The sequence below is a fragment of the Psammomys obesus genome, unplaced genomic scaffold (genome assembly GCF_907164565.1).
Source record: "Psammomys obesus unplaced genomic scaffold, mPsaObe1.curated_primary_1811, whole genome shotgun sequence".
In the NCBI taxonomy this organism is placed as follows: domain Eukaryota; kingdom Metazoa; phylum Chordata; class Mammalia; order Rodentia; family Muridae; genus Psammomys; species Psammomys obesus.
Window position 1 is genome coordinate 24,994,961 of NW_026596134.1, and position 12,757 is coordinate 25,007,717.

The 12,757-nt window shown below is 38.6% G+C and overlaps 1 protein-coding gene across 3 annotated transcripts in view; it reads right to left on the reverse strand.

Annotated features, from left to right (window-relative positions):
* Positions 1-12,757, reverse strand: part of Ylpm1 (YLP motif containing 1) — a 70,515-nt gene that overhangs the window by 42,600 nt on the left and 15,158 nt on the right. For all 3 annotated transcript variants that reach the window (XM_055592962.1, XM_055592960.1, XM_055592961.1), the window contains exons 2-4: positions 12,079-12,315; positions 11,064-11,243; positions 9,148-10,082 (exon numbers count right to left, since the gene is read on the reverse strand). In XM_055592962.1, the coding sequence (XP_055448937.1) occupies positions 9,148-10,082; positions 11,064-11,243; positions 12,079-12,315 (1,352 nt within the window). The remainder of the gene's footprint in view (positions 1-9,147; positions 10,083-11,063; positions 11,244-12,078; positions 12,316-12,757) is intronic.

Sequence of the window (12,757 nt, forward strand, 5' to 3'; positions counted from 1 at the left end):
TCTTAAGAGGGACTGCTCAGAGCAGGAAGAGCCAATCATTCTGTACCAGAAATTACCAACTTATAAAAATAGAGATTTATTCACCAGGAGATGGCACGCCATTCTAGAGTTGGACTGTAAACACATTTCAACAGTGTGGCTATCATGTGACATTCAGGGGAACAAATTGTGGAAAGTGCTAAGCATTGTACTGAGAAAGTACTGATAAACCCTGCTTGCTACACTCAGTTCGAAATTGAGACCTGAATAGCCCAGCAGGGAAACCCTGCTCAACTACTGGATGACGAAGAGAACACCAATGATGGGACATGCATCTTTCTAAGAATATACTCCTTACAACAACAACAATTTCTATCATTTATTAAGTATTTTGACCACATATATCTCCCATTACCTTCTTTTGCCCCACCCACTTCCAGTGAACCCCTTCTTTCTAACCATTACCTGTTCCTTCATATCCGTGTGCATGCCACCGAGATTAATTAGGACTTCCTGGATGAGCATAGATTGAGAGTTATTTACCAAACCACGGGCAATTTAATAGTGGTGTCACTGTGTAGCCACAAGAGTTAGAGCACTGGTTCTCAACCTGTGGGTAACAACCCCTTTGATACACTGCATATCAAATTATTTACATAACAATTCCTAACAGTAGCAAAATTACAGCTATGAAGTAGCAATGAAATAATTTTATGAAGGACTGTATTAAATGGTTGAAGCATTCGGGAAGTTGAGAGCCACTGGACTAGAGAGAAAACTCAGTGGTTAAGAGAACTTGTTGCTCTTACAACTGACGCAGGATCAGTTACCAGAAGGCATATGGTGGCTCCGACACCATCTTCTAAACTCTGGTAGTACCAGGCATAGCAGGTCTAGTGGCACATGCCTTTCAACCCAGCCCTCGGCAGACAGAGGCAGGTTGATCTCTGAGCTCAAGGCCAGTCTGGTCTACCACAGTTTCAGGCAGGCCAGGACTACACAGAGAAAACTGGACTCAATCCTCCTCCCCGATCCTCCAAAAAGTACCAGACACCATCTAGTACACGTAAATACAGGCAAAACATACATACATATAAAATAAAAAATGGACGCCCCCCCCCAAGATATCATTAACCCTTAGCATTCATTCATGTATACTGTTTTAGTTTAAAAAATTTTTTTAACAGTCCTAACTATATATAAAAGCATATTTCATAACAGTTTTCCTTCTAGGCCTACCAATGAACAAACAAAAATAGAAGGGGCCAGTGAGGCAGCTCATGAGGTAAATGTGCTGTCACTAACCTCACGTGCTATCTTTGGGACTCACATGATAGAAGAAAAGACCCAATTTCAGCACACTGTCCTCTAATCTCCACTCCCACACAAAGACATAATAAATGTAAGAAAAAAAAGAGTAATGTGTATATTATCTTGCAACTGTCATTTAGACTTACAAAAACTGAGATTCTTAATGATTTCCCCTATATCCTGAAACACTCCATAATTTCCTTATCCTAGATCTGACTACTCACCATAACATTAATTTTTCCCAATTATACTTAAAGAGATCAAAATAAGGAGACAACTGCAAAAACAGGAAAAAGAATTGGAGAGATGGCTAAGAGGTTAAGAGCACTGGCTGCTCTTCCAGAGGTCCTGAGTTCAATCCCCAGCAACCATATGGTGGCTCATAACCATCTAGAATGAGATCTGGTGTCCTCTTTTGGCGTGCAGGTACACATGCAGGCAGAATACTGTATACATAATAAATAAATAAATCATAAAAAAAAGAATTGCCGAAGAAAATGAAACTAAGGTAAAATAAAACGTTATCACACTCTGCTTTGGGGCTTCATTAAGCACAATGTAAACTCAAAACTTCCATTTCCTCAGTACAGTAATAAAAGAAAATTGACAGGTAAAGCTATTTCAAAATTACTACAGCACTTGGGAGCTGAAAAAAATGGCTCAGTGGTTAAGTGCACTGGCTGTTCTTCCAGAGGACCTGCTTTAGATTCCCAGCAGCTACATGGCTCACAACCATCTGTAACTCCAGTTACAGAGAGTCCAACATCCTTTTCTGGTCTCTACCAACACTAGGCATATACATGGGAAACAGATATATATGTAGGCAAAAAAAAACCCAGACTCACAAAATAATTTATTTTTTAAAAAATATTAGAATCGAAAGGTATGTGCAAATAGAGCAGCATTCCAAGCTCTAAAAGTCATATCCAATTCATCATGTAAGCGAATCTGCCAACTGTGAGTCTTCAGATAACAATATTCTAGATGAATACTTTCAAGCTCAAGAACTGACAAGAAAACACTAAAGTTTATCTCTCTATATATACCATGTATGGGTGTCTAAGAGAATGTCTCATCTCTGGAATTGGGAGTTACAGACATCTGTGACCTGCCATGTGGGTGTTAGGAACTGAACCCAGGTCCGGTGGAAGAGCAGCCAGAGCTCTTAACTGCTGAGCCATTTCTCTATCCCAACCCCTTCCTTTAAGTAACAATACATTCTTTTATTTTTTTTTCACATGACAGTAATACATCTTTTAATGCTAGAACAATGAGGAATACAACATTTACAAAATGAAGATCCAAAAGAGGGGAGACAAACTATACCTACATTAAAAAAAAAATAAGAAAAATAAACCAATACATTCTTAAGAACAGAAGGTAGGCAGTACTGACATCTCTTAGTCATTAAACAAGAAAGACTTTTTTTTTTTTTTTCTTTTTCAAGACAGGGTTTCTCTGTGTAGCCTTGGCTGTCCTGGAACTCGCTCTGTAGACCTCAAACTAATAGAGATCCGCCTGCCTCTGCCTCCCAAGTGCTGGGATTAAAGGCGTGCACCACAACTACAATGGCTGAGGAAAGACTTCTAACATTTTTGTGGCAAGAACTTGGACCATCTTAATTTGCTAAAAGAATACATGACAATTATCTTTTAGGATTTTACATGTCAAACTGTTTGATACAAAGTAGATTTACTCTTAAAATGCTTATTAAAACTTCAAAGTTGTTTTCACCCCTTTTAAATTCTTCTGTAAAACACTGCAAAATTTAAACTAAAGTAAACTTAGTCAATAATGTCACCTTTTCTGCAGTAAATAAGTGCTACAGACTGAAAAACTTGAAATACATATCATAAAGAACTGGTTCCTAGCAAAATAATTCTATTAGTTCAAGAAATACAAAATTCCAACAATTACCAAAACTAAACGATCAAACAAAAGGATGCATTAACCATCCTCCAAGGCAGTTAACATTTTAGAAGTTTAACAATACTAAGAGTTGACACAAAGGTTTAAAAAAATAAATAAAACAAAGCAAACACTCTGAAATAACACTGCTGAAAGGATAAATTGAAAAGACCTTTCTAAAAAAAACATTTAACAATACCTCACAGTGTAGAACATGTACAGACCAAACTCTATGATCAAGCAATTCCAATCCTCTAAGTAAACTGTGACATATCCACACAATGGAAAACCCAACAAGAATGAACAAACTACTGCAACACACAACATGGATGATTCTGACAGTAACGAGTCAAGCAAAAATGACAAACTCAAAAAGTACATACAGTGCGATTATAAGCTATACATACAGAATATTTAAACAAAAGCATATGCATGCATCCAGGCACACGTCAAAATATATACCGCACCAAAAGGCATACCACAGGCCAGTGAGATGGCTCAAAGGGCAACGGCACTTGCTGCCACGGCTCATGGCCTGAGTGCCATCCCTGGGACCCTATGGGAGAAGGGGAGAACCAACTCCGCAAGTTGTCCTGTGGCCACCACAGCAGCCTGCAGCAAGTACATATTAATACACATAAAACAAACAGATATAGAAACACTAATAAATGCAAAAAGACCCATGTCAGCATTTTCAATCATAACTGAAAACCATCACTATTAGAACAGATTATGATAAAAATCATATTAATGAATTTTTTCCCAGAAATGAGAATGCTATACATGACACAATCACATAATTTCAAGTGAAATATACAATAACCAAAGGAGTGTGTAAAGTATGATCCCATTAATAATAAAGCTCAAAAATAGACAATTTGTAGTGTAAAAGACCAGTACAGTGGTCATCTTTGGATTGTGGGAAATGACTAAGAAGGGGGATAAAGACTTTTTTAAAAAATCAGATTTATTCCTTTTATGTGTGTTTTACCTACATGTTTATTTTTGTACCATGTGCAGTTTTTGTGCCCACAGAAGTCAGAAGGTGGTACTGGATGATCTGGAACTGGAGTTAAGCATGTTTGTGAACCAGCATATGGGTTTGGGGAATTGAACCCAGGTCCTCTATAAGAGCAACAAATGCTCTTAACTTCTGAGCCATCTCCTTAGCCCACTGAGCACTATTTAAACACTAGTAATTTTTATTTCTGAGTAGTGATGACATGAGTATGTCTTTGTGAAAATTCGTTAACTGCTGTATTTGATAACCTGTTATTTTCTATATTTACTTTCAATAGAAAGTTTCATTATTGAAAAATACAAGTTCCGGGATGAAGAGTTGGCTCAGTGGTTAAGAGCACTGGATGTTCTTCCAGAGGTCCTGAGCTCGATTCCCAGCAACATGATGTCTTACAACCATCTATAAGAGGATCTGATGCCATCTTCTGTCATGAAGGCATATATCAAAGAGAGCACTCATACACATAAAATATATAAATATTTAAAAAAAGAAGAAAAAGACGAGTTCTGGGAACCTAAAATCCGTTTCTGTGGCAGCAGACAAGCACAAGGGCACTCTTCTACAAGAACCAATGAAGAGAACACACACAGTGTCAAAACCACTACCCTTGGTGTTCAACAATACACTGTGTTACGCTTTTGTCACTTCACGCTGAGAAACCTTCAGAGTTTAGGACGCTGCCTCAATCTGGACTTCTGCAAATCTTCAACGTACTTGACCGAACGCATAAATATTTTACTGCCATGTTTTCAGGAAATCAGTTTAGCTCCATTTTCAAACCTTGTCTTTCTATCAGTTTTGTTTTAGAACATTTTTTCCAATGTGGCTTATAATATCCCTTATGTATTTATAACAAAACTTGAAATAACTAATAAAAGAAGTTCAGTTTCCTTAAGAGTTTAGATTGTTCTAACTCAATCTCCTTGACTAATCAGCTTCTCATTGATTCTATTTTTAACTCAGTTATAGAGGAGGAAAAAAAAGATGTTTCTGGTAATAGTCAGTAAGGAGTTTCTTTAAAAACCGTATGAGTAGGCTCGGCCAGGTGGCGCACAACTTTACTCGCAGTACTCAGGAGGCAGAAGCAGGCAGAACTGATACTGAGGCTAGGCTGATCTATAAAGCAAGTTCCATGAGAGCTAAGTCTACACAAAGAAATTTGTCTCCCAAAACAAAACAAAACAAAACAAAACAAAACAAAACAAAACAAAACAAGAATGTATGAGTAAAAGAAATAGATAGAAATGTTTCATTTCCATTTCCATGTAGGGGAAAAGACAGCATAAGCAGAATTCAATTTTAGGCTAAAAAAACCAATTGCATCAAAGTTGCAGCATGGTGAGCATGCCTACATCCTTAGCATTCAGGCGGCTGAGGCAGAAGGATTAAGAGTTTACAACTACTGTTCCAGGTCAAACTGAGCTAAGTAGCAAGACCCTGTTTCAGTCTTAAGAGATGACACCAAATCAATCTAAACAAATCAAAAACAGAACCTAAGTTGCACTTGATAGAGGACCAGAGTTTGATTCTCAGTACCTATATCAGATTGCTAACAGCCACATATAACTCCAGCTTTAGGGGCTCCAATGCCTTCTTCTGGCATCCTTGGACACATGTACACACATTAATATGCATATAAATATAACTGAAATAAATCTTTTAAAATATATGTTCACATTATGTAGAATTAGGTTCTAATCAGGCCCATGAGCCTTCAGGCCCTGAATAAGTGTTCATTCTGAAGAAGCTGGACAAATCACTGGCCCCCAAAAAAGTAGTAGGAAAAATCTAGAACCAATGAGAATGTGGAAAGAATCTGAGTTTATATGGCTGGAGAACAGAACAGGTAGGCTGAGCATTGAGATATAAGAGCTTTCAGAATCTACAGTAATGCACTATGGAATAAGATAACCTACTGTGTTGCTCCACAGAGGCAGATCTAGAACAGGCAGACGTTATATAAACACACTTAGATCTAATGGTTAAAAACCTCTCTAAAACACTAAATGTTTTAAAGCCAATGTTCTTTTATCATCATGCCAATATTCAAGCACAGCCCCAACTGCTTGCCACTAAAAAAAAATGCAATGAACTTAAAAGTGGATCAGAAGGCTGTGGATTCTAATCTCATCTCAATTAGAATAATTGTCTAGATCAATTTATTAAGATTTTTATACATTTTATCATTTATTTGTGTATATGTGTGCAGGAACATGCAAGTCATACCATGTATATGGAAGTCAAGGACAACCTGTGGGAATCAGTTTTTTCTTAGAGGTTCTGGTGATCAAACTTTGGTCATCATATTGCTGGCAAACACCTTCACCAGTGAAAACCTTATTGACCCTAGTAATTCACTTATAATCAGCCTAAGTTTCAGCATTCTTTACTTATTTACTGTCATGAAATCACTGAGATACACAAGCCTATCACAGCAAGCTAAAATACAACATGAACGTGAGTTGCCAGAGAGGGACTACAATTGATAATTCCTAAAATTCTTCTAGCACTATGAATATTAATTGTACCATTCAGGGAAGAAAAAACTTAAAATAGGTCCTATATTTGGTAGGCAAAGAAAAAAAAACAGTATGAAAGAAATCCTGGGAGCTGGAAACACATTTTATGAAGTGCTAAGAGTACATTTCTCTGTAACAAGTTGCTAAAAGGCAAAGTTCAATCCAAGAGACAGACATGAGTTCATATCAACAGGATGAGCTTTACTGCAAATAAATGACCACCACAAAAGCAGTCATGAACAGCATGAATCTGAATAGTGGCATTTTACATCGTGCTTAAAGAAGTTTGCTTTGGATAGTGCCTTAGCTCTAGTCTTCTAGTCATGCAATTGTGACTTAGCAAGTTTGTTATCTTCTCAACTCCAGTTTGTAGAGGGCAATGTGAAATAACTCATCTAGTATTACAGGTTATTTAAAAGACTCCCTGAGATAAAAAATGGATATAAAGTTTCTAACATGGCTTCAGAGTACACAGAGGAATTCAAATTAATTATTTAACTTTTCCTTAGCTTCAGTTTTGAATGGACTTTTGTTCATGTCAGTTTCAGAGCTTTAAATTGGGGAGCAAACAGAAAAGGACACATTTTTGTTTTCTTTTGAGACAGAGTATCATGTAGGCTGTCTTCAAATTTACTCTATAACCAAGGACTAGCTAGCTTGAAATTTTGATCCTCCTACTTCCACCTCCCATGTACTGGGAAAACAAGTATGCACCATCCTCCTCAGCTAATGCGGTACTAGATACCAAACCCAGGGCTTTGCAAAGGCTAGGCAAGCATTGCAATAACTGAGCTACACACCCAGACCATGTATTTTTGTTTTTATATATTAAAGACTTAAATTTAAAGTGACCTTAATTCACTGACACTGAAACAAAAACCTAATATACAAACAAGTAGCAAAAAGCACATTATAAAACATTCAGAATAATGCTGTATTTATAATACTTTAAATCTCCCAACAATAGAAGTTAAATTACATACTATTAAGTTACAAATTATGTTACATATATTATTTTTACATGCTATGAATTTGGTATAAGGAATATGCATTTCTACTATAATATCAGACTAGGTGAAAAAAAAAAAAAAAACCTGATCAAAATATTTTTCCTGCTGGATGTGGTGGTGAACACCTTTAATACCAGCACCACGGTAGCACAGGCAGATAGATCAAAACCAGCCTGGTCTACATAGCAAGTTCTAGGCCAGTATAGCAAGACACTGTCACAAAACAAAACAAAAATTTCCATAGAAAACTTGCCATGTATGTCACCTTGGGAGAAAACTAGATTCTTCTAAGATTGGAAACATGATTAAACATGTTTGTTTCGAGAGAGACTTGAAATGTAGACCAAGCTTGCCTCACTATGTAGCCTGGGCATATGATCTGCTGCCTTTTTCTTTTTTTTAATTACATGCTGTATATATGTGGGTGCAAACATGCCTTGGCCCATATGGAGGTCAGAGGACAACTTGCAGTTCTCTCTGCCTATCATGTGAATTTTAGGAACAGAACTCAGGTCATTACACATAGTAGCAGGAGCCTCTTTACCGAGCTCATGGCTTAGGCTCTTGAATACTAGGGTTACAGGCATACACCACCATGCCCTGCTGAATTTAATGCTTTTTAAGAAAAGAAAAAAAAAATAGCAATAGAATTTTTTTTTCTTTTCTAACTATATATGTGGTCTAAAGAAAAGACAGACATCTCCCTAACTAAGGCAAACATAAAAAATGCAAGGTTCCAGGGGTGGGGGTGGAGAGACAGTAGGGATTTTGTAACTTTTATTCTGTTAACTATTTTGAGTACAAAGCAGAAACTTGGTATCTGCAGAACAAATGATTTTCTAAAAGGTTCTATTTACCCTTATACTAATCTAGCAAAAGATCTTTGCTTATTCAATTATTTGTCAAACAAAATAAAAAAAAAAAAAGGGAAAACAGTATTATTTCCATTCTCTCTATCTGTTTTTTCCTTTTTGTTTTATGAGGCAGTATGTCATATAGCCCAGGCCTGGGCTTGACTTAACATAGAGCTCAGGATGGTCTTAAACTCCTAATTCTCCTGCCTCTACTTCCTAAGTGCTGGAATTACAGAATGTGCCATTATACCTGGCTTAAAATATAATTTTTAAAGCTGTAAAGTCATTAAGTGGTCAGCATTATTCTAAAATACATTCATTCTAGGCTATTCTAGCCACAGATAAAAGTAGTTACATCAAAAGAGCGGATATGCAATCTTCTCTAAATTATGTCAGGTTGAATGAGCAAATAATTCTAACATTTTTAACTACAAACCATGAGCGTATATATAAAAGTACAAAGGAAGCACAAAAATTGTATAAATTAATCTTTGGATTCCACTACAGCTTATACAAAATTAGCCAGAATAAGAACAATGACCTACCTTGGACCTTTTGGACCTTCCAAGAAACTGCTTCTAGGAGGGTCTGGAAGCAGACCATCTGACCTCACTGGCATGTCCTTAGTTGCAGTAATAGATTGAGATGGAGCAGCCAAAGATTCGCCAAGTCCTTGCTCAGAAGAAAACGAACTAAATGGCAGAGCAGCTTTGTTCAGAGGTTTGGAATTCACTTGTTCTGACTGAGGTGGAGGGTGATAAGGTGAAGGTGGGGTTGAACCAAAAGACACAGGTGTGGGAAGCAGTGCTTGTCGAGATTTCTCTGGGACCTGTGAGTTCTGAGAACTGGAGGCTGGTGGAACTGGGGCTGTTGTTAACTGAGGAGGCAGCCCCTGTGGAACTCCAGGGGGAGGGATTCCTGGAGGAGGTGTGGCTGAAGACAATGGTGGGAGGGGCAGGACAGGTGGAGGTGCCCCAGAAGAGAGAGTTGGTGGGGGGAGGACTGGGGGTGGCCCTGCTGAAGAAAGAGATGGAGGCAGTCCTGGTGGCGGAACAGAGGTTGGGAGGGAAGGTGGCATCACAGGTGGGGGCATGCCAGGTGGTGGTATGGTAGTGGGTAGAGCAGGAGGCATCACTGGTGGTGGCAATGATGGAGGTAATACTGGAGGGGGCATTGTTGGTAGAGGTGGAGGCATCTGAGAATATGGGACAAATGGAGGTGGCATTGACATGTTCCCCATATACTGGTTCTTCACATTCTGAAATGAGTTGACTTTTTCCTGGAGATAGGTCTGAGTGGCTTTCATATGTCCTTGCCATGTTTTCCACTGTTTCTCATACTCCTGAAGCTGATCTTTATGAGGATAGGCCTGGAGCTGTTCCTCCCACAGCTGAAACTCTCGCTCCCATTCTTGGTAGAGATGCTGAAACTGCTGCTGCTGCATCTCATAATGTCGCAGCTGTACATCAAGAGCCATAGTCTGCAAATAAAACAAAAATTCTTTCAAGACAGCCATGTAAGAATTAGTTCTAACTTACATTAATGAATCAAGAGTACATAAAATTTAAGAAATTAAAAAATTCTCCACGGGGAAAGATAAAATTGCTGGACCCTTTCAGTGATAATCATTCTACTTCCCTTGTGTTATTTAAATAACATCACACAATTGGAAAAACCAATGAAACCCTAAGGCAAACAGCTATTTCAGCAATGAATATTTTTCAAGGTTTTCAGTGTTACTAAAGATCATTCAAAAATTTAAAAATCCAGTCAGGCCTGGTGGTGCACACCTTTAATCCCAGCACTCTAGAGACAGGAGGATCTCTGAGTTCGAGGTCAGCCTGTACTACAGTGCAAGTTCCAAGACAGCCAGAGCTAAGACAGAGAAACCTTGTCTCGGGGGAAGGGGAAGAAGAAGAAAAAACAAAAATACCACCACCAACAAACAAAGGAAATCCATTTCTATAACACAGACACAAGACTATACCTCAAACATATAAGACAAATACCTAAGTCACTTAATCACTAATAGTGTACTGCGTAGGGGTGCCTAGATGCATGCGTATGTGTATGTGTTTGTGTGTGTGCGCACGTGTGCATGTATGTGCATGTGTATACCAGTGTGTGTGTTGGCTGCCTTGGCCATTTCGCTGAGTTAGATGTGTGTCTGTCACTATAGTTACACAGCGGCTTTTAGACACTCTAACTTGTAGTTAGTGGAAACAATCTGCAGATCTTAAGTCTTCTGAGCAACAGTCCTGTAAGAGACCTATGCTACCTAACCCACCCTTCCCACACCCTCAAGGACATGGCAGCTAACTATCTGAGCACCCTCTGAAACATCTACTTGCTAATACTTCTTTATCTTTACTTTTTTCATATTCACATCTCTTGGAGGAGCAACAAATCCTTTACCCATCTTTGGGGAAACGTCCTACTTCCTTATTTTGGAAACACTCACCTGTATGTGCGGTGAATGCTGGATAACTTGCTGGTACTGCTGTAGGATCTGCTGTAACTGAGTGTGCTTCTGCATTATTCCCTGATACTGAAAGCCAACACGATGTTGCTGGTGCTGTTGCCAATGCGCTGCTGCGGCCTGCAACTGTTTTAACCTAGCATCCTCTTCTGGGTCTTCAGACTAAAGGTAAAAGGAAATACAAACTTGTAAGCCATAAAACAGCAACCAAATCAATCAGGTCCAGAGTGTCTCTGATTCAGGCTGACAACAGTTATCCTATATTTAGACAAAACATAAATCCCTATCTACATAGTTATCATGAATGGAAGAGCAAAGGGGTTGAAGTGCCACCATCTTCACTAGAATAAAAATCTTATTCTTTGTAAACAGGACAACCATTTCCCCATCAGGAAGCGAATTTACAACTAGAGTACTTTTCAACCTACTGAAAAGTAGAAACCTTCCCTCCTTCCCTCTCCCTTTCTTCCTGGCACTTTTCACTACTGCACTACAATACAGTTGTAGTTCAGTAAAGTTGTGAGAACAATATTTCTAACTAATGTAGGAACTTGCCATGCTTCAGTCACTATGCTTTTATGTGGCAAAGACAGTCATTTTTAATACTTCAACACTGCAAGACACTACTACCTTATTCTTCGGATGAGTAAATCACTAGAGAATGATCAGCTAATCTGTCCAGAGTCAACCATCATAAGTGGCAATGTTTGGGCAGTAGACCATAAAAGCTAAGATCTAAACTACTGCCCTATGCTATGACCACACCTGGACATCTCTCTTATGCTGAGTCATTCCATTCAAAAGAGTATCTAATTCTTCACTTTCAGTCAACCTACCCAAAATTCCTTTGCTAAGCTGACAAGCTGACATCTGGTTATTTCAAAAGTGTAATTTTATAGGTATCTGAGCACATGAAAATATACAATCATTTATGACAAAAGTGTTCATGAACAAACCAGACAAAACTTAGATGACTGAATAATCTCTAAACAATTACCTGGGGTTCTTCAGGTGGGAGTGGAGGTGGTACCTCTTCATTTGGAGGTGGTAACGGAGGCTCCTCAGCTGCAAGGGGTTCTGAAACCTGACTGGTAGCCGGCACTGGAACTTCTTCTTTTATGGGTTCTGGTAGGTCCTTTGCTGTGGCAAGACTCTTTTTATGTCCTGGCAAATGCACTTTTGTCCTCTGCTGCAGACTAAGCAGATGCTGCCGATACCAATATTGCTGTTGCTCCTACAATACAAGCCGTTTTTAAGAATTTATTTTATTTATTCTGTGTGTGTGTGTGTTTATTGTTTATGTGGGCACAAGCTTGCCACAGCGTGTGGAAGTCAAATAACAATCTTCAGGAGATGGTTCTCTCCTGCCATGTGGGCCCCAGGGGATCCAACTCAGGTCGACAGGCTTGACAGCAAGCACATTCCCTGCTGAGCCATCTCTCTGACTCATTTTTAAGAATGTTAATCGCATATCTCTGCAGCTGGTGTTGACAGAGCTACATTTATATGTGTTCATGTATCTAATGAAAGAAAAAGCAAAGCTGGACCAAGAAAGGCAAGTGAGCAAGATGGAGAAAGTTTTAAGTTCTTCTCCTAAATTAATAAATTTAAATTAAACCATACACCATAGGTCAGCATGCTTCTGTTTTTCTTTTCCCCCCTTCAGTGCTAAGTAG